The 23,671-nt window shown below is 39.9% G+C and overlaps 1 protein-coding gene across 1 annotated transcript in view; it reads right to left on the reverse strand.

Annotated features, from left to right (window-relative positions):
• Nucleotides 1–23,671, reverse strand: part of PIK3C2B (phosphatidylinositol-4-phosphate 3-kinase catalytic subunit type 2 beta) — a 343,678-nt gene that overhangs the window by 176,781 nt on the left and 143,226 nt on the right. Inside the window, exon 10 of the mRNA XM_089669402.1 lies at nt 1,154–1,333. Within this exon, the coding sequence (XP_089525528.1) occupies nt 1,154–1,333 (180 nt within the window). The remainder of the gene's footprint in view (nt 1–1,153; nt 1,334–23,671) is intronic.

A 23,671-nucleotide genomic window follows, 5' to 3' on the forward strand; every position in this document is an offset into this window, starting at 1 on the left:
AAGTCTTCTCTTGATTGTTGACTTTGACACACATACACCTACCTCCTGGAGAGTGTTCTTGATCTGGCCAACTGTTGTGAAGGGTGTATTCTTCACCAGGGAAAGAATTCTTCGGTCATCCACCACAGTTGTTTTCCGTGGTCTTCCGGGTCTTTTGGTGTTGCTGAGCTCACCCGTGCGTTCCTTCTTTTTAAGAATGTTCCAAACAGTTGTTTTTGCCACACCTAATATTTTTGCTCTCTCTCTGATGGGTTTGTTTTGTTTTTTCAGCCTAATGATGGCTTGCTTCACTGATAGTGACAGCTCTTTGGATCTCATCTTGAGAGTTGACAGCAACAGATTCCAAATGCAAATAGCACACTTGAAATTAACTCTGGACCTTTTATCTGCTCATTGTAATTGGGATAATGAGGGAATAACACACACCTGTCCATAGAACAGCTGAGAAGCCAATTGTCCCATTACTTTTGGTCCCTTAACAAGTGGGAGGCACATATGCAAACTGTTGTAGTTCATACACCGTTCACCTGATTTGGATGTAAATACCCTCAAACTAAAGCTGACAGTCTGCAGTTAAAGCACATGTTGTTCGTTTCATTTCAAATCCATTGTGGTGGTGTATAGAGCCAAAAATGTTAGAATTCTGTTGATATCCCAATATTTATGGACCTGACTGTATATGTATATATATATATATATATATATATATATATATATATATACATACACACACACACACACATACACACGCACACTGTGGCAAACCATGAGGCAAACCTGTAGAGCACTACGTTTAGTCTTTTTTTTTTTTTTTTTTTTTTTTTTTTTTTAGGAGAAACAAATTTGAACTTAAAATGCAAATAATCTCACTCACTAGCAACACAAATGCTGGTGTCCTTAGTGAATTGGAAAGTGTAAAAGGTGCAACTATTAGATCTTTTAGAGGCCTGGCAAAAGTTACTTTATTTTCAAAGTTACCACTTATTGCGGCCTTTGCAACAAGAAATGTGGGCATCTGTAGAAAACCTAGACTAACTGTAAAGAAAAAAAAAATAGAACACCCCCATTATGTAACCAAAATCAAGATTTCTGTCCACAACTAACCAACATAAAACAACTGTAAATTAATAGAGGAAATGTATGAACAGCTTACTGCCTAAAGTTGAAGAGGGGAGTGGTGACCCAGCCTAGAGGCTGAGGAATAGGCGGAGGGTTTCTTTTTTGCTTGATGGCTTCAGAGGAACTTCCAGGAGGGGGAAGAGACACTGCATATAGCGTAACTGTTAAAAGTGTCTCTCGAGGTAGGTGATTTATCTGAATTGGAAAACAGATCCTAAATAGGAGAAAAAAAAAAAAAAAGGACACAGTAACAACTTAAGGCCTATAAAATTGCATAAAAATAGTTTAATTGCATTCATTTAGTAATTATTTTTTTAAAAATAGGATGTTTGCACTCACCATAAAAACCTTTTCTCAACATCCATTAGGGAACACAGCTTTTTGGTAATAAGCAACCCAGGGTTATATTTACAGGAGAAATGGACTCTAGGCGCATAAAAACTGAAGGATAGCTCTCTAGAGGCTATAACTACTCACATCTCACACCTTGCCAGCTGTAGCAAGCATTTCAACAGATTAAAATACTGGATTGTGATCATGTGCACTAACGTGGCGTGCCTTCATTCTTATACCAGTATACTATAAAATATTTTTCCCATGGGACCTTATATAAGGCACATCACTGAGTAGACAAATTGAAACAGAATAATTCAATTGATCTATAATGTAGCAATATGCTATAGAATTCACACATCCTGTATTTGTTTCTAAAAAATAGTCACTCTTTATTGTACATAATTTTAACACCAATAAAACAAACATAATTGCACCAAATTCTAGGTGGTGAAAAAAAGTCCCCTCTATCTACTATAATTATTATACTTCAATTAACAATCTACTATGGTATATCACAGACGGGGGTTCTGCATTTTTTAAAAAACGGCTCAACCCACTAAGCAAAATAACATTTCTTCAGGAGAAAAAGGTGCTGAATCAATTCTGTAAACACGGATGACTCTGAGTCAGCAAAGATGACATTTGTGTAGAAAGTGCTTTATCTGGTGGTCTGTATGACAGGGGAGGTTACATTTTTTTTTCTTTTCAGTACTTTCTACTTATTCTAATAGAATTGCTTACAAGTATTATACGCCTACACTTTGCTCTTTTTTCATTGATGCAGTTCACCCCCCCTTTTTTATAATTAGGACTGCTGAGGTGTCCAAGCACTTTAGGCTAAGATGGGTTTCTGACACCATACATTTGCTAGCAGACAGGTGCCATTGCATTTACTGGTGTTTGCACACTGTTGACTGCTGAGGAGTCCAAGCTCTGTTTGGGCTCAACAGACATTTCAATTTCCCACTTGTTTTCATTGCTGATGTTGGGTGCATGTGTTCAGGCCTCAATGACTGCTTGTTTTTCCTTCTTTACTATCTGTGCCATACAATGAACTTTCCTTGTCCTAACTAGTCCTTGGCACTCGTAGGTTTTGTTTGTCACAAAATGGTCTACATCCACCATAGTTGACTTGCCTGTGTTTTTCCTTAAGAAGGCTTTGACTATCCCAAAATAGATCCTTCTTCCTAAAAGGACACTACAGCCAAAAAACTGCAGGCGTTGATATTTATTACGTTCTCCAGATGATTGATGCGTTAAATGTTTTGTGAGATGCAGTGCTGGATACTGGTCAGGTTGTCCATAGTATATTTTTTTTTCTGTCCAGATCCACAGGGCTCTCAGGCTTAAGCACTGGTTAGCAAAGCAATCATGCAAGAATGCTTTATGCAGGTCAATGATTTCCTATCCCGTATTACAGAGTTCCTTTATTTCTCCAGGTCAGGTTCCAGTACTTCAACATACATGGATGCAAGTTGAAAAAGGGTACCCAGCTGGGTATAAACATGCTGGACCCCTTAAGACTGCCCCACTTGATCCAGCCATTGATACCAGTAATGACAAGTCTAGTGATTGATCCCAGGAAATTCAATGAATTGATCGTATATACCATTTAAAAAGCTGAAATATATATGGGTCCAACTTTTCCCCAGGGCTGTTTGTGAAGTATATACATTTGTATCCTAATTAACACACCATAGGTTAGGGTTTTGGACCAGTTTGAGGTTTCTGTGTTTATCCAGCAGTCCCCAGCGGGGAAAGGAGCCCCACTTTCATGGAGATTTAGGTTGCCAGTGTTCTGCATCTACACAAAAGTGGGCCTTCACAGATGAATACAGGTGAACAGTCACAGCTCTGGTTCCAATACTGAGCAAGGAAACCCCAGACATACTGGTCTAACCTAAATAGAGGAGCCCCAACTGAAATACACTGCCAACTACAGGACTGTCACAGAAAGAACACTAGTTGAACTGGGAAATTCTGCACTTGTTGGAGAGATTTTCAGGATGTTCTGTATAGAGCTTAATCTACCAGTAACTGTTGGTAGAGAAAAAACTTCTAATTCAAGCGAGAAATGTAGCAGAGAGGAAGGAGACATCTATTCCCCTGAAGGCACTTTGCATAACTGAGCAAGTGTGAAGTGGAAAGAGTACAACCTGTAGAGGACTGAACTTCTGTTTCTATTTGCCCAGTGTCCCTTTCTCCTGTAAACAGCAGTATAACCCTTTGTTGCGTACTACCGTAACACTGTGTTCCCTCAGTCAATGCTACAGAAATTTGTTTTCTGAATATATATTGAATTAAAATGGTATATATATTGGAGTACAGTACAGAATATCAGCCAATTCTCCATCTGTAAATTTATCAAACAAATCAAAATCAATTTCTAATTTTTCTATACATGATAACATTTGTACCACTGGTGTAACATGAAAATGTTTGAAACCTGAAAAGAAAATACAGTAAAAGGAAGCAAATCACATTAAAGCTATTACTTTATGAAAACATTTACAACACATCACAATCAATTTTCAAGAATACAGTATATGACTGATATGATATATAATAAATCCTACACTATATAAAACAAAAAAAGACTGCACAGCAGTTTATTGTTTTCTGCAGCAACTGTCTCGCTACTCTAGGCTCAGTAAAGAGTTCACTGAAAAAACACATATGTAGATATGGAAAAGAGAGCAATGAAATAGAAAACAAACAAAAAAAGATATATATATATATATATATATATATATATATATAGTGGGAACTTGCTTCAAATGGTAGAGCTTTTCTTTTAAAAGCACACGGCAACTCACTTTTTTTTAAGGGCCTCTTTGCCCAATTTTATTTAAAAGAAAAAGTTCCATAAATGCTTCCCATGCAGGGGTATCCACCATCAAACAAATTAAACAATATTCAGCCTTCTGACTCTCTCAGGTATACCGATTTATGTCAGTCTCCTACAGACTCCTTCTAAAAGGTTGTTTTTGCACAAAGCGAACCTCTAGCACACAGCTAGTCTGGCTTCCACCTCTCCTTGGTGAAGCCCTCATGACTCCAAGGCAGAGACCTCCTGTCTGCCAGGGTGGAGCCCAGAATCATGGCCTGGCCTCCACAAAAAGGCCTGCACACACCTGTGCAATCAGCACGCTGGCTGCTCTCAAAACATGGGCCCAGGATTGGAGATTTCATCCCTCCCAAATCTCTTAGAAATCTCCAGGCTACAGGTCCCAAAACAGGCTTTACAAACTAAAGAGGAAAGCAATAAACCAGTTTCCTCTGCATTATGAGAACTGCCTGGAGCTCTGCCTGGTTGAGAATCCTGGGTCACCACCATGACTTCCACCGTGGCAGAATACCGCACTGCCACTATATATATATATATATATATATATATATATATATATATATATATATATATATATATATATATACACACACACACACACACACACACACACACACACACACACACACACACACATATTTACTACTGTGAAAAAGTTTTAGGCAAGTGTGAATTAATGCTGTTTAGTAGCCATGCTTTCGAAAATCTATATTTTAATTCTTTTTTTCGCAATTTAAAAAATGTAGTGAGCGAACAGAAGAAAAATCTAAATCAAAATCGATAATTGGCACAACTTCCCTTTGGCTACAAACCAGCATCAATTTCTATGACTAGTACAAACGATAAGGAAAATCGGACGAAATATACCGCTTTCAAAGCAATCGTCCAAAAATCTGATTGTCAGTACACAGCTTTCAAGAGCTGATCACGACAGTTCATGCAAATTTATCTGAAGGTACAAGCACGAAAATTTCTAATTTATTCAGTAACAGCATGATAGATTTTCATTTAATCAGTACAGTATTTGTCCATAAAAAAATTGAGTGACCAAAGCAGTGCATCCTTGGAAACGAAGAATACTTTACAATACATCATCGTGGGGAGTTGTATTATGTCTTATGGGAATTTTCGTAACTTTAATAACCTATTCATTTTCAATATGAAACTAGCATGCAAAAACAAAAAATATTATTGTGTGTACGAGGCTTTACACCTGCACATTTTTTACACTTGATTTTGTAGGTTTAAAAGTAGATGTATTATTAACCAATTATACCAAGCAGACGCTAATGAGCATCAATTTCATATGTAGGTTGAAACACAGTCATTAACCACTTCCTCTCCGGCCCATGTATATAAACGGCCGGACAGGAGCAGTGCAGGGGCGGGTTGCAGTTCATAAACGGCGCCCGCCATTTTAGCCTGGGAGCACGTGGCACCGCGATCCGATGCCCGCTGTGTCCTCCGGTCGTTGTACAGGACCTCTGTGTGAGGTCCCGATCATGTGATCACCGATTGGCCAATCAGTGATCACATGAATAGTAATAAGCAAGATGTCATGTCTGACATCCTTGCTTACTACCAGTGAAATCTGTGCATGATCACAGAGATCACATGGTAAAAGGCTATTCACAACAGCTTTGTATCATGTGACAAGCTGTGACCAATCACAGCTCTCATAGTATTTCTCAATGGCTGCAAGAATGCAGTCAGAGAGAAAGAGAAATAATTGCTTTTACAGCCTTTATGGGTATAAAAGCAATCAGTGTAAAAAAAAAAATCTTCATCACCCCCCACAAGTAGTACAGTGTCACTATGGTGACACTGTACGGCTAGGGTGACAATATGTTTACAAAAAAAATAAACATTTTTGGTTATAAACTAATTTGGGTTATTTTTCTATTAAAAATATAGCTGAATACATTTTGGCCAAGATTTATGAAGATAGATTATTTATTGATTTATTTATTATGGACTTTTTCATTTATATAGCAAAAAAAATAAAAATCCCAGTGCTTAATAAATAGCACCAAAATAACGTTTTATCGGTCTCAAAAAAATGCTAAAAAATTAATGTGGGTACAGTGTTGCATGACCACACAATTGTCAAAGTGTGACAGCGCTGAAAGCAGAAAATTGGCCTGGACAGGAAGGGGGTAAAAGTGTCTGGACTGGAAGTAGTTAACTGAAACTGCTGTGTAGAGGCTTAAAACTGGATAAGGAACAGCCAAACTCTGCTACTAAGGTGAGGCTGTGGAAGACAGTTTCATGTCACAGGGAATACACTATGGCAAGACTGAGCACAGCAACAAGACACAAGGAAGTAATAACACCCCCAGAAAGGTCTCTCCCTGGCAAAGATATCAAAGCAAACTGGGGTTTCAATATATGCTGTTCAAATGCACAAATGTTGAGGACCGTAGACGCAGTGGTCAGCTAAGGAAACTTAATGCAGCAGACACATTATGCTTTCTTCCCTTCAACATCAAAAGCAGTGCCATCAGCACATCTATCTACATATAGTCAGGTCCAAAAATATTGGCACTCCTGCTTTTCTGTAAGACAATCCACCACTTTGCCCATAAAATTGTTGCAATTACAAATGTTTAAGCACCCTCATGTTTATTTCTTTGGTTTGTATTGTATGACACAAAATAGTGGAGAAACAAAAAGCCAAATCTGACACATTCCACACAAACCCCCCAAAAATGAACTGGACAAAATTATTGGCACCTTCTCAAAATTCTAAGAAATAACTGCATTTCAAGTTTGTGATGCTCCTGCAATTTGTAATTAAACTCACCTGTATCAATTAATAGGTGCTGACAATATAGAAATCACACCAGTTAAAAAAGGTGAAAAATTGACTCAACCTGTTGTGTGTCTCTGTGTGCTACATGGAGCATGGAGAAGAGAAAAAGCAACACATAACGGTCTGAGGATTTTATAGCAAAAATTGTGGAAAAGCATGTTTAATCTCAAGGTTACAAGTCCACCTCCATGGATCTTAATGTTCAATGTTAATTGTCAAGACATTTGTAGCCCATGGCACTTTTTTCCTGAGCGTGGACGAAAGAGAAAAATTTATCAAAGATTGCAATGAAGGATTGTTTAAATGGTGGATAAAGAACCTCGATCAACTTCCAGACAAATTCAAACTGACCTGCAGGCGCAGGGTACAACTTTTAGCTATCAACATCTGAATGAAAAGAGATGCTATGGTACCCCACTGCTGACAGAGAAACATAAAAAAGCCAGATTGGAGTTTGCCAAAACGTACGTGGGAAGAAGCCAAAATCCTTTTGGGAGAATGTGCTGTGGATAGACAAAACAAAATTACAGCTTTTTGGTAAAGCCCATACTTTTACTTTTTCACAAAAAGAAAAGAATACAGTCTCTACAGGCAAACATGGGGGAGGTTCACTGATGTTTTGGGGTTGCTTTGCTGCTTCAGGTATTGGAAGTCTTGACCGTGTCTGTGGCATTCTGAAATCTGAAGACTACCAAAGAATTCTGGGGTGCAATGTAGGGCCCAGTGTCAGAAAGCAGCTCTCGTCAGAGGTCATTAGTCTGACAGCAAGACAATGACCCAAAGCACACATCAAAAAGCACCCAGAAATGGTTTCAGACAAAGCACTGGAGAGTATTGAACTGGCCAGCAATGAGTCCAGATTTCAATCCCATAGAGCACTAGAGGAGAGATCTCAAAACAGCAGTTGGAAAAATGAACCTTTCCAATCTGTGAGACCTAGAGAAGTTGGCGAAAGAAGTGTGGTCCAAAATTCCAGTAGAGAGGTGTAAAACTCATTAATGGTGACAGGAAACGATGGATTTCAGTTATTTTTTCCATGGGGTGTACTACCGAATATTAAATAGAGGGTGCCAATAATTTTGTCCAGTCCATTTGTGAGGTTTTCTATGGAATTTGTCAGATTTGGCTTTTTGTTTCTCCACTTTTTGTGTGTCATACCAACAAAAGAAATAAACATGAGAATGCCTAAACATTTGTAATTTCAACAATTTTCTGGGCGAAGTGGTGCATTATCTGACAGAAATGCAGGTGTGCCAATATTTTTGGACATGACTGTAGTAAATCTGGATGAAAAAAACAAGTCAATCCAGTTCAACCCGCAGAAGAAAAAAAAAATACAACACACACACACACACACACACACACACACACACACTAAAAAACCTCCATATACACAAACCTATACCAAAAGTTAATTCAGAGGAAGGCAAAAAATCCCAATAAAGCATGAACCAATTTGCTCCACCGGGAAGAGAAAAAGTTCTTCCTGATCCCCCTAAAGGCAATCAAACATTCCTTGGATCAACATAACCTATAAATATTAGTATCCGGTTATATTTTTTGCATTTGCAAAAGACTCCAGGCCTTTTTTTAAAACAATCTACTGAGCTGCCTAAAACTTCAGATGAAAAGGAACAGCTACTGTGAACTAGGAGGCTACTATTAGACATCTGTCAGGAGCATGTACGGCTTGTGTTCCATGGCAGCTGGGTCTCATTACAGCATCCTAGTTTTGGCTGAGCTGTATTCTCCATCTGTCTGTCCTCCTTTAGCGTAACTGATGTAGACACAGCCTCTAGGTGGAGACCAAAGCAGTTTTAAGCTTGCCAAACCCTTAGTGTCATTCTTGTAATAGTGTTTGCAACATGTGCTTCAAGATCCCTGTTTGCCTGTCTTGTTTCGGTGCCTTGACCTCTGCATGATGTCTGCTAGATATTCTACTACTCTCTTAACTCTGCCTGCCTTCTGACAACTGATTTGACCCAGACTACTCTCTGAACTTTGCCTGCTTTGAACTCTGATTGTCATGGGAAGTCTCTGCCTGTCTGCCAACTGCAATTACCCGAATGCTGTGCTTAGCTCGCACCTGACGGCATGGTGGCCAGGCATTACAGCATTGTGTAGAAGACCAGGGGGAATCAGAGTACTGGTTGGCCTGCTTGCCTTATGGGAAAAGGGGCTGCTTTAGGTGAAGAACCCCATGTTAGCTGCAGTGCCTGATATCCAGCGCTAGGGGTAGGCGTGACATTATCACAAGCAATTTTAAAAAGAAGATTTCTTTGAAGATTGACTCTTCAGAGGATCATTTATTTGTTTAAGAGCTTTGCAAACTGACACATTAAGTCTCTGCACATGGCACAGTATGGGAAACACCTCCAGCAGTAACACAAGAATCATGGTCAAAAATGAACCCGCCTGACAATTTTTCTGCTGACCCCCATTTGTTTTCCAATTTCCAAAAACAGTTGTATACTGTACTTTAAGCTTAGGCCATGCTCTTCTGGTTCTGAGGCTCAGCAGATTAACCTCCTTAGCGGTATTCCCGAGTGTAGCTCGGGGTAACATTTCAGTACCAAAAGCGGTAACCCCGAGCTACACTCGGGAATACCATGCGGCACTGCTCCGGCATGTGTTCTTCACTTACCTTACCCTGCGCTCCCACGATGTGTCCCCTGCAGCGTCCCCGGCCATCTCCTCCGGCCGATGCCGGCATCCGGCTTCTGTGTCCTGTCCCTGTGACGTCGGGACGTACGGGCGCCGCCGCCGCAGGCGGCGGGAAATTTAAAAATTTTAAAAAATGTCTTTTTTTTTTTTTTTACATTTTACATAGTAAAACATTGCTGTCTCAACCAATTTCACATACATTTTGTCCTGAGTGCTTTGTCCGGCGCCCTGCCTGCATTTTGTCTGTTCTTTCTGCCTGGAAACTGAGAAAAGTCCATGGCGTCCAAAAAGTGTCCCTTTACGTCAAAAGCGGGTTTAGATCAGCTAGAGAACAGCGATAGTAAATCAGAACCACTTGCAGAATTGAGTGATAATGATTCGTGTGGAAATTCCTCATCAGACACTGAAAACGATTCTGCGACTGAGCTCAGCAATGTGCGAACTTGGCGCTATATTTCAAATTTCAGTGTTTTTGGTTCGATTATATTATTGAAATAAATTTTTTATTATTTTTATATTATTTTTATGATTATTTATTAAATTATAATTTATGATTTTGTGTTTCAAATTTTATCATACCCGGGATGTTTACTAGACTCTTGTTCGGACAGATTTCAGTGAGTTTTTCCTAAAAATTACAGGCCTACAATTAAAAAAATACATATTTCCATGCAAAAAAATGGTACCGCTTTCAGCACCAAAAATCTGAAATAATCATACCGCCAGGGAGGTTAAACTGATTTTTAAGTGGTTGAAGGGGGGCCCCCCCATCTTTGGGCTTTTGGTCTCCCCGCAAAAGATCCAGCCCGAGGGCCAGTTGAGGAATTTTTCAAGGCCCCAGCTTTACTCTATATTCATCCTGACTGTGCCCATTGAGCAGAAACGAACCTTAGGCCAATACGTCAGGGTTAATGCACTATTAAACAATATTGCTTTGATTTCTGCTGCTGGGCAGCTGACTCCTGGTGGAATAACCCAGTTCGAATAAGCCAGTTTAGGTTAGGCCTATCCTACTCCATCAAGGAATCCCTTGAACCAAAATCATTACATGAAGCCATGCAAGTATCCATCCATCCAGACAAGCGTTTACAGATGTAGAGAGGTTTATTTCTTTGTCTAGTAGCAAATTGGCGCTACTCTTTTATCCTCTAAGGTAGGGGTGTCAAACTGGCGGCTTTCCAGCTGTTGTGAAACTACAAGCCCCATGATGCCTCTGCCTTTGGGAGTCATGCTTGTAACTGTCAATCTTGCAATGCCTCATGGGACTTGCCATTTTGTTGCCAGTTGCGCCAATAAGCTGGGAAATTTTAAGTCTAGTGTGGGCGGGGTCTACCTCTATAGACTATATGGTGCTAGACCCACTCCTGCACAACTTCTGCCACTTTCTCCCATCACTGGTGCAGCTATCAATTTCATTGATAGGGACCTTACACACCGACTACAGCTTTTTTTTTTTTTTAATGTGCTTAGCCCCTTTTTAGTTTTAGCTGCTAACTCTCTCTCTGTCTAAGACACACGATCAGAAAATTGGATGAAAAATACCGATTTTTAAGTGATTATTCGTACGATAATCTGATCATTCGTACACAGCTTTCGACAGCCGATCCTGACAGTTGATACAAAATTATCCAAAGGGACAAACACAAAAAAATGTTCTCGTACGATACCAGAACAAACAATTTCCGATTAATCAATATAGTACTCATAAAGAAAAAAAAAATTGGAACACCAAGACCATCCATGCTCAGAAACTAAAGAATACATTTCAATACAATAAATGAAATCACTTCCGAAGTTGTATTCTGTCGTATGAGAATTTTGGTAACTTTTAACCTCTTCATTTTCGATATGAGACTAGCATTTAAAAAAAGAAAAAAAAAAAAAAAAAAAAAAAAGGATGATCGTCTGATATTCTCATTGTGTGTACAAGGCTCTATCCATGGGCCTGGTCACCTTTTGTACTATACCCATTACTCGGACCACTGGGGCAATACATAGGGAGACAATCAGTTAATTTTTAATAACTTCTCCTGCCTATCCCGCTGTCTTAGGTTATCCCTGGCTTAAACTCCATAACCCATACATAGATTGAGCTACAGGGGAGATTGTGTCCTGGTCCTAGACCTGTCTCCAGAACTGCATTAAAATCACTCAATTACTGGCCCACCTCAAAGTCCCAGCTCTACCTACTTGCTACATAGTTAGTATGGTTGAAAAAAAGACAAGCCCATACACTTCAACCACGCTGACTTTTCTGACATGTTCTCCCGAAAAGCCCAATTTGGTCCTTCCTCCTCATTAGTCTTATGATTAACAGTAGGCCTCCTGCCTAACACTACTACTCAGAAAGGCCAAACTTACCCTCTGTCACTACCTGAGACCTAGGACATGAAAACCTACATTCAGGAAAGTTTGGAGAAAAAGTATGTGAACCCCTTTGGATTACGCGGAGTTTTGCATGAATTGGGCATAAAATGTGCTCTGAACGTCATCTAAGTCACAACAATAGAAGAACACAGTCTGCTGAACATAATACTACAGAAACATTAGATTTTGCCATGGTTTAATTGCACATAACATATAAACATTCACAGTGCAGGGAGGAAAAAGTATGTGAGGCCCTAGCTTAATGACTTCTCGCAGAGCTAATTGGAGCCAGGAGTGAGCCAACCTTGACCCCAATCAGTGTGATGATATTGGATGTGTTACTGACAGCTGTCCTGCCCTTAAAAAACACACACCTGTTTTGGGTTTACTGGTTTCAAGAAGCACTGTCTGATGTGAACCATGCCTCGCAGAAAAGAGCTCTCAGAAGACCTACGATCAAGAATTGTTGACTTGCATGAAGCTGGAAAGGGTTACAAAAGTATCTCCAAAAGCCTTGATGTTCATGTGTCCACGGTAAGACAGACTGTCTACAAATGGAGAAAGTTTAGCACTGTTGCTACTCTCCCTAGGCGTGGTCATCCTGTAAAAATGACTGCAAGAGCACAGCGCAGAATGCTGCATGAGGTAAAGAAGAATCCCAGAGTGTCAGCTAAAGACCTACAGAAATCTCTGGCACATGCTAACATTTTTGTTGACACATCTACAATAAGGAAAACATTAAACAAGAATGGAGTACGTGGGAGGACACCACGGAGGAAGCCATTGCTGTCCAAAAAGAATATTGCAGCACGTTTGAAGTTTGCAAAAGAGCACCTGGATGTTCCACAGCACTACTGGCAAAATATACTGTGGACAGATGAAACCAAGATTGAGTTGTTTGGGAAGATCACACAACAGTATGTGTGGAGAAAAAAAAGGCACAGCACACCAACATCAAAAACTCATCCCCACTGTAAAACATGGCGGAGGGAACATCATGGTTTGGGGCTGCTTTGCTGCCTTAGGGCCTGGACGGATTGTTGTCATTGATGGGAAAATGAATTCCAGAGTTTATCAAGACATTTTGCAGGAAAACGTACGACCATCTGTCCGCCAACTGAAGCTCCGCAGAGGATGGGTGATGCAACAGGACAATGACCCAAAGCATACAAGTAATTCAACAAAACAATGGCTGCAACAGCACAGAATACGCCTTCTGGAGTGGCCCAGTCAGAGTCCTGACCTCAACCCGATTGAAATGCTGTGGCAAGACCTTAAGAGAGCAATTCACACCAGACATCCCAAGAATATTGCTACACTGAAACAGTTTTGTGAAGAGGAGTGGTCCAAAATTACTCCAGATCGTTGTGCAGGTCTGATCTGCAACTACAGGAAACGTTTGGTTGAGGTTATTGCTGCCAAAGGAGGGTCAACCAGTTATTAAGTCCAAAGGTTCACATACTTTTTCCTCCCTGCACTGTGAATGTTTACATGTTATGTGCAATTAAACCATGGCAACATCTAATGTTTGTGTAGTATTATGTTCAGCAGACTGTGTTCTTCTATTGTTGTGACTTAGATGACGTTCAGAGCACGTTTTATGCCCAATTCATGCAAAACTCCACGTAATCCCAAAGGGTTCACATACTTTTTCTTGCAACTGTATTTGTTGAAAGAAAAGATCCTTACGGCCCTGTACTGACTACCGTGGCTTGAACAAGATCACTATACCAAACAAGTATCACTGTACTGACTACCGTAGCTTGAACAAGATCACTATACCTAACAAGCATCCTCTACCACTCATTGCTGAACTCTTTAGTCACATCCAGGGAAATCAATTTTACACTATATTGGCCTCATACCCAATCCAGAAATTGGGGGGGAGGGGCCTGAATATGGGGTCGTTAAGGTGCATGACCTAGGAGCTCCCGAGGACCGCCTAGAATAATGAGAAGGAAAGTTTAAGATAGGCGAGGAACATCTACCCTACCTTCCTTGAGTGAGCCCCAGCCTGGTGTGGTGGAGCGTCGGCGGTGAGAAGGCGCCGGCCATCGGACAGAGGAGAGAGCAGTGGAGAGGCGGATCCTGTCTGGGAATAGAGCGGTGAAGGTTGGAAGAGATCACGTGGTCACCGCGGAGGAGCACTGGGATACGCTAGCCGGACAGCAGAGGAATGAGCAGGAAGGATCGGACCCAAAAAGGGACTTGCAGATCCTTTGGAGGGTGACACCCCCCAAGTTATATCACCTTTGACTACCCCATAAAAGAAGAGAGAACCTGTGCAGTTCTGGACACCCTGGATAACAGCAGTTGGTGAAGCAGTAGAGCAGAGAAATGCTGAGAGGAGATGGTGTAAGGTCCCGTGGGGAACAGTGACTCCAACAGAATTTACTATTAAGGGGGGTTGAGGTGGTTGGTGACAAATATCACTAAAAAGGAAAAAAGTCATAAAAAGGGGTCACACCAGGGGGTCCAGAAGAGATAAAAAGAGGAAAAGAAGATCAGCTGAAGGAGTCCTGAGGGAGGAAATAGGAGGGGGACATTTTATTTTGCAAATCAGTGTTAATACTGCTCAAATGAAAAGAAAGGAAAACTGGAGTCAAAACATAATTCTTAATCCTATTGAAAGTGCCTAAATAACATTTTGTTTGGACTGATAAAATAATACACCAAGGATATGAAGAACAAACCCAAAAAAGGAAGAGGGACCAAAACACCCCAGATGAATTTAAGCACAATTAAAAAATATATGCCCCCACATGAAAAAAGTTCTGAGGGGCAAACCCCAGAGAGGCAATAGGGGGTAAGCGGAAAAAGGATGACAGGAAATAACACTGGGGAGCAATCCACAGTGTCATTAGAACAGTCCAACCTGAGCCAAGTGGAAGAAAGCCCACATATGGAAAATGAAGTGGATACTGAAAATACTAAAGCACAGGGAAAAAGCTTACAAATGCCAACAAAAATTTAAATAGCGGAAATGTTTGCGAAATTAGAACACTCCATAAATAATAAGATAGCGGTAATACATAATGATCTGGGGCAGGTATTAACATGAGTGGAAGAAAGGAAGGAGAAATTGTATAAACGTGTCCAAGTAATAACTAATCTGGAAAGGCAATTGGAAGAAATGCGACAGTAGTAAAAGAAATTGTTATACAAGATGGAGGATCAAGAAAACAGAGATAGGAGGAACAACTTGAGGATTCGGGGTCTACCAGAGGCACCCCAAGGAAAAGATCTGATGGTGATAATGAGGAAAGTGTTTAATACAATGCTGGACAGATTAGAAACAGAGCAATTGAAAATTGACAGAATACACAGAGTGGGGCGATCCCATGGAGTGGCACTGGAAACCTCAAAAGATGTGATCGTACGATTCCATTACTATGAAGATACGGTAAATATTTGGAAAAAAATAAGAGGGACACCAGTAATAAAATACGAAGAAATAAATCTTCACATTTTTACAGCTATAGCACCACAAAGATTGGCCAAAAGAAGATCTTTGAAATCACTACTGGAAAAGATTAAAAAAAAGAAAAAAAAATGTACAATATAGCTGGGGGTTTCCAGCATGTTGAATCAGATTGAAGGATGGACGGTCCGCTAGATTGAGGTTCCCAGAACTACGAGACTTTTGTGAAAGATTGAAATTACAGATATTAGACATTCCAGGATGGTCAAAAGGTTAAGGAAAATGTGGAGAAAGAAAGAGGGAGATGGCAAGCAGAGGAAGAGTAGAGGGGAAAATTATAAATCTGAGAGAAGTGTAACCCTATCTTTTGGAGGGGAGGAGTGGAGAGAATAGGGAAGGAAATATATATTTTTTTTCTTCTTCTTTCTTCCCCTTCCTTTCTCTTCTCTTAAATAGGTTGACATTTATACAATCTAGGCGGTGCACAGGAGGCCAACATGCACTGGATTTGTGACCCAAAGAGGTCACAGGTTCGGTCAGGCGTATGTGGTCAGAGTCTCACCCTACTAATGGAAACAAAAGTGAGATTAGGACAACAAACGATTCCAAAGGCAAGACTAGGGCCAAGAAGTTTTACGTGAGGTGGGAGGGTGGAAAAGTATGAATTATAGTGGAGATTTCTTCCTATTCCTGGTCAAAGATATCTATACTTCTTTCGGGGCGAATGCAGAAAGAGAAGAGGAAAGTGGGAGAGGAAAAGAAGACAAGGGAAAGAGATGGGAGAAGAAGTAGGAAAGAAGGGGAAAAAAAAGGGAAAGAGAAAAGATAATATACAAGGAATGGAAGCAGTTAATTTTATGACCTATAATGTAAAAGGCATAAGATTCATAGAGAATCAACGTTCTATTGAAGTATTATTCCTACATGAGACACATATCTCAAGATACAAATGTTAAGCTATATTCTAAAAATTATCCATCTTGGTATTATGCAGATTCACCAACAAAACATGCTAAAGGTGTAGCAATTGGTGTAGCAAAAAATATTAGATTGGAGGATAGGTGGGTGGATCCTGAAGGTCGATGTCTGTTCTTGAGAGGGGAGTTACAGGAAAAGGAATGTACATTGGCAAATATTTATTGTCCTAACGAAAATCCAATAGCTTATCGGAAGAGCATGTTAAAAAAAAACTTTTGGATTTTAAGAAGGGTAAATTAATTGTGGCAGCAGATTTTAATTTTTGCATGGATCAAGGGATGGGCACATTGTCACGTGTGCAGAGGGAAGGAGGTAAATATCTAAAATCCATTCAAAAAATGTTATATCAGTGTCAACTTATAGATGCTTGGAGAATTAAACATCCAAGAGAAAGACTATATGTTCTACTCCCCTGCACGTGGGATGTATTCCAGACTGGATTATATAGTGATTGAACATAGACTCTTGGGGGTTTATTTACTAAAGCTGGAGAGTCCAAAATCAGACTCCCTTCTGCATAGAAACCAATCAGCTTCTAACCTCAGCTTGTTCAATGAAGCTTTGGCAATGAAACCTGGAAGCTGATTGGTTTCTATGCAGAAGGGAGTCTGATTTTGGACTCTCCAGCTTTAGTAAATAAACCCCTTAGAGTCTTTGGTGAAGGTGGATAAACAAGTCAGATCATTATCAGACCATGCTCCTGTTACAATGAAGTTGCAGGTGGGAAGAGAACAAAATAAGACAAATATATGGAAATTAAATGAGACGCTCCTACAGGATCAAGAGACTGAAAGAATAAAAAAAAAAGAAATAGAACATTATTTCAGGTGAAATGAGACTGAAGGAAAATCTGTCGCTATGATATAGGAAGCGCACAAGGCATATACAGTATAAGGGGAATATTGATTGCTATAGGAGCGGGGAACAAAAAGAACAGTGGAAGAAAAATAGGTAATAGAGGAAATATAGGGGTTGGAACAATTGCATAAAAAGATGGCAAAAGAGATACAACAGTAAATAATACAAAAAAGAGATGAGCTAAATGAATTAATGGAACAAGAAACGAGGAGAGCGTTTAATAGGATGACAAAAGAAAGATATCAATGGAGGAACAGACCAGGAAAATATTTAATGGGAACGTTAAGAAATAAGAAAATCGAGGCATTTCATAGAGAAAATTAAAGATGATACCAGAGAAATGGCATATTCAACCACTGATATTGCTAGTGCATTCTATAAATATTATAGTAGGGTATATGATGTAAAACCGAAAAACCTAAAAGAGGAGGAGGTGGTGGAAGCAAGATTACCAAGATTGGGAGAAGAAAGTTTAGTAGCTTTTTAAAATGTATAATGGAACAAGACAGGGTTGTCCTCTTTGTACTGTCTTTAGAGCTGCTTCTGGTGACAGTATGAAATAGTGATGATATAAAAGGGCTACAGATAGGAGTTGTAGAACATAAGGTGGCACCATATGAAGATATGATATTTTATGTTGTAAACCCTAGATTGACATTATCCAATCTAATGAGATTAAAATATTATGGTGATTTATCAAACTTAAAAATGAATCCTTCAAAATCAGAGATTTCAAATATTAACGTTCCAATAATAGAAAAAGAAAGGTTTTGGAGGAAGAATTCCCTTTTAAATGGAGGGAAAAGGAATTAAAATATTTAGGAATAAAATTAACCTTGTCCCTTAAGAATTTATACCAGGTAAACTACATTCCATGAATAAACAAGATAAAAGACGAACTGAGGAGAATCTCTATAGGAACACTTTCCTGGATAGGACAAATAAATATGATAAAGATGTTGATAGTCCCAAAAATCCTATATAAATTTCATATTAATAAATAATTTGCGCTAGTAAATATATATAAATATATGTAAAGAAATCATCAAATCATAAGTCCAGAAAAATATATATATACCAATACCACAGAAAAATATAAAAAACTTTTTAAGTGCAAAAAAACTTTTGTGCAAAAGGAGTGTCTCAATATAAAAAAAGTGTCTCAATATAAAAAAATTTCACCAAAAAACCTTGATAATATAATGGCAGATCATCCATAAAAATATCTTCAGAAACGGAAGCTCTCCAACACACCGATCCTCATCGATCGAAATAACAGGACGAAAAACTTTGTAGTTAATCGAAAATCCACTTCTCCAATAGAAAAAGGACCACCTTCAAACGTATCCATGGGGGGAAATGCCAAGCACTCGAGAGAAACAGAAAGACTTCATGGTGCAATATTATAAAAACCAATTCCTTTATTAGATACTCATTGCACTTACTCAAGAGGTGTCCCAGCCGACACCAGCATCAACAGCAATCACATAAACGAGCCTGACTACTCAGCACATGTGCAATAGCTGGCAGTCAAAAACGTAATGACATCACATCAATCAAGCTCCGCCCTACGCGTTTCGTCATCGACGTCCTCACGGAGCGGGAGGACGTCGATGACGAAAGGCGTAGGGCGGAGCTTGATTGATGTGATGTCATTACGTTTTTGACTGCCAGCTATTGCACATGTGCTGAGAAGTCAGGCTCGTTTATGTGATTGCTGTTGATGCTGGTGTCGGCTGGGACACCTCTTGAGTAAGTGCAATGAGTATCTAATAAAGGAATTGGTTTTTATAATATTGCACCATGAAGTCTTTCTGTTTCTCTCGAGTGCTTGGCATTTCCCCCCATGGATACGTTTGAAGGTGGTCCTTTTTCTATTGGAGAAGTGGATTTTCGATTAACTACAAAGTTTTTCGTCCTGTTATTTCGATCGATGAGGATCGGTGTGTTGGAGAGCTTCCGTTTCTGAAGATATTTTTATGGATGATCTGCCATTATATTATCAAGGTTTTTTGATGAAATTTTTTTATATTGAGACACTTTTTTTATATTGAGACACTCCTTTTGCACAAAAGTTTTTTTGCACTTAAAAAGTTTTTTATATTTTTCTGTGGTATTGGTATATATATATTTTTCTGGACTTATGATTTGATGATTTCTTTACATATATTTATATATATTTACTAGCGCAAATTATTTATTAATTGGTACACTTTATATATGGTGGTTTTTTTGCAGCTGGTACACTATTAGTAAGTTATACAATTTTGACCATAGGCGCTATTATTAATTTTTCTCATAAATTTCATATGCTTATATATAATTTATAAGCAAATGGGATGGCAGTATAATTCACCGTTAATACCATTGGTGGGAACGAATTACTTCCCACCAGGGAAAGAGTGTTTCTGGTAAATGGATAAAAGATGGAAATGCACAGTTAAAAGGTATAATGAGAGAAGGGGAAATATGCTCCTTTCAGGAATTGAAAGATGAAAAGGATTTATTTTTAATGACTGATGAATGGCAATATTTTCAACTGAGACATTTTGCTGCTAGGCTCCCACAGCCACTAAGAATGATCTAGGACTTAAATCTATTTGAACAAATGTTCAGTATAGGTACAATACAAAAACATGTCACTTCTCACATCTATAAGATTCTTACCACATTATCGGGATCTACTCCTCTACCGTTCTTAGAGAAGTGGGAAATAGAGCTTGGGACATCATTAAACAAACAGCAAAAAAAGAAAAGATTTAGATTAGCACACGGGGCTGTTGATATAAAGGTGGTAGAAATTAATTATAAATGTTTGGCAAGGTGGTATATTACACTTAATGCATAAGCAACAAGCAGAGAAATCACCTTTATGTTGGACAGGGTGTGTGATAAAGGGAACAATGGCACATATATGGTGGGACTGCCCCAAGATATGGGAGTATTTGGAGAAAATAATACATCAAATACAGAAGATTACAGGGATGAGTATTCCGAGAGACCCATGGGCTTGCTTATTCCACTATATTATTATTATTATTATTATACAGTATTTATATAGCGCCAGAAAGGTTTGCTCAGCGCTGTACATAATAGTGGGGGACAGAACATGAGACAATACAGTAACAAAACAATACACGAGGGTTGCCCTGCTCTTTCGAGCTTACAATCTAGGAGGGAGGGGATAGTGGTACAGGAGGAAGTGGCTGTGGGGGATGGAGTGATAGGAGGAGTGGAGGAGATCGGCTGTTAGGTGAGGGTGGGGTAGGCTTCCCTGAAGAGATGGGGTTTCACGGTGCGCCTAAAGGTGAGGAGGGTAGGTGACAGTCTGATGGATTGGGGTAGTGAGTTCCAGAGGATGGGGGAAGTCCTGGAGAAGTCCTGCAGTCGGGCGTGGGAGGTGCAGATCAGGGAGCTAGAAAGTAGGAGGTCTTGTGAGGAGCGAAGATTACGGGTTGGGTGGTATTTGGGTATCAGGTCGGTGAAGTAGTTTGGGGCAGCGTTGTGAATGGCTTTGTATGTTAGTGTTAGTAATTTGAATTTAATGCGTTGGGCAATCGGGAGCCAGTTGAGGGAATGATAGAGGGGGGTGGCAGAAGAGGAGCGGTTGGTAAGGAGGATGAGTCTGGCCGCTGAGTTCAGGATAGACTGAAGCGGGGATAGTCTGTGATGAGGTAGGCCGGTGAGAAGGGAGTTGCAGTAGTCCAGACGTGAAATAATGAGGAAATGAACGAGTTGTTTAGTAGTGTCTGGGGTTAGGAACGTACGTATTTTGGAGATGTTGCGGAGGTGGAGCCTGCATGAGTTTGCCAATGATTGGACATGGGGTTGGAAGGACAGGTTTGAGTCTAGAGTGACGCCTAGGACTTTGGCCTGCGGGGTGGGACTGATGGTGGCGTTGTTGGTCGTGATGGAGAAGGTGGGAGGGGGGGGGGGCATGGGCTGGGGGGAAGATTAGGAGCTCGGTTTTGGAAAGGTTCAATTTGAGGAAATGGAGCGAAATCCAGTCTGATATGTCCTTCAGCAGGTGGGTGATACAGGCGGAGACTGAAGGGGTGAGGTGAGGGGTGGAGAGGTAAATTTGCATGTCATCGGCGTAGAGGTGATAGTTGAAGCCATGGGAGTGTATCAGTTTGCCGAGGGAGGTGTAGATGGAGAAGAGAAGGGGCCCGAGGACAGAGCCTTGGGGGACCCCAACAGAGAGGGGGAGGTGGTAGCGTTATAGGTAACGCTGAAGGAGCGTTGGGATAGGTAGGAGGAGAGCCAGGAGAGAGCGGAGTCTCTGATGCCGAGGGAGTGTAGTTTAAGGAGGAGGGGATGGTCAACTGTGTCCATGACACTGGCAGGTCTCAGCTTTGCAAAGGGGGCAGTGCATGCTATAAATTCTGCAGGGTGCCCAAACTTTTGCAAAAGCCATTTTTTTGTTTTCTGTTATTTTCAAAGTGTAAATGATGGAAATAAAATCTAACTTTTGTTGACATATTATAAGAATGTCTAATCTGTAATTTGATGCCTTTTGGAGATTTTTCCATCTTTCCTTGGCTTCTTTATGCACATTAATACAAATTTTTAGCTGGGATGCCCAAACTTTCGATCCCCACTGTATATATATATATATATATATATATAAAATGCACTGCTTGTTTCTAAGGACTGTATATATATATAGGATGGAGGAACTATATCATATTGCAGAGGATAAAATGGAGATATTCAAAAAAACATAGGAAAGCTGGAGAGAGTTTAAAATCTCAAAAGATATGTGGAGCTGGTAGGAGCCTTGAATGAAGAGAAGCAAGAAAAATCCTGTAACATGTAAGGAAATATAGCAGGAGAAAGAAAGATTTGGAGAAGAAAGCTGGAGGGAGTAATGGAGGAACAGGAGGATTAGGAAGAAAAAGGGAAAAGGAGATTGGGAATAAAAAAGTGGGGGGGTTAAATGGGGAGGTGGGAGGGGGGATGTAATGGGGAAGTGTCTTGCGGAAAACATAAATTAGAAAATGTATTTTAAAATTATGTATATTTTATTGTTTTTTGTAAGATGAAATTTATCAATAAAAATATAATTAAAAAAAAAAAATTACTCTATATTGGATTTACAGGAAGCTTACCATCTGATTCGCATTTGGAAGAGCGACGAGTGGAAGACAGCTTTTAATACTAGTGAAGGTCACTACGAATGCCATGTTATGGTGTTCAGCCAGCATAATGACCCAGCTATCTTTCAGGAATTTGTGAATTAAATATTTTGCAAGTATCTCGGCTAGTTCTTTCTTGTGTATGTGGATAACATCCTGATTTACTCTTCTTCTCTTAGTGTCTGTGCAGTTCTGTCAAAACTTTTCTGAAAAGTTTTGTGAAAACGTGTCTGAAGTACCATTCCTGGGATATATACTGTCCAACACTGGGATTGCCATGGATCCTGCCAAAGTACAGGCTATCACCCATTGTGCTCAGCCTAAAGATTTAAAAGCAGTGCAATGTTTTCTGGGCTTTGCCAACTTCTATAGGAGGTTTGCTAGGATTTTTTCCACTACTGTTGCACAGATTACTGTCCTAACCAAGAAAGAAGTTAATGCTACCATTTGGCCACTTCAGCCTTTCAAAAACTTAAATCTGCCTTTGTCTCAGCACCTGTACTGACTCATCCTGACCCTTTGATGCCATTTTTTGTAATAGTTGATGCTTCAGACGTCAGCATTGGAGCCATCGTTTCCCAGCAGTCCTCTATCTGGTGAGCTACAACGCTGTACTTTTTTTTTTTTTTTCTTAAAAGTTCTCCAATGCTGAGCTAAACTATGACATTGGGAACTCTTAGCTTTCAAATGGGCCCTGGAGGAATGGCTGGCAGGTGCTCACTATCCGTTTGTAGTTCATACCAACTATAAGAACCTGGGATATGTTATTAAGGCCAAGGGCCTTAATTTTCTTTAGGCCGGTTGGTCTCACATTTTTGCCCGCTTTGATTTTAATATGACCTACTGTCCAGGCTCTAAGAATGCCAAGGCAGTATTATATTATGACAGACGGGAAATACTTCTTAAGTGGAAATCCCCTTTCCCACCCACGCTCCCAGGTTGGAAGGCTACCATTAATGCATTCCTGCCTCTGTATAAGCTTACTTATGCTAGCAGAAACTGTCCCCATAAGTTTGATAAGATCTGGATTGATGCCCAAGGTTTAACAGTTCCTTTTCTGCGAATGCTATTTTGCAGGTTGGTTCACATGCTTGTCCATGATCTCTGATGTGTCTCCAGGAGCCCTTACC

Source organism: Staurois parvus, unplaced genomic scaffold, assembly GCF_062004578.1.
Source record: "Staurois parvus isolate SC_StPar_1 unplaced genomic scaffold, SC_StPar_1.0 ptg000074l, whole genome shotgun sequence".
In the NCBI taxonomy this organism is placed as follows: domain Eukaryota; kingdom Metazoa; phylum Chordata; class Amphibia; order Anura; family Ranidae; genus Staurois; species Staurois parvus.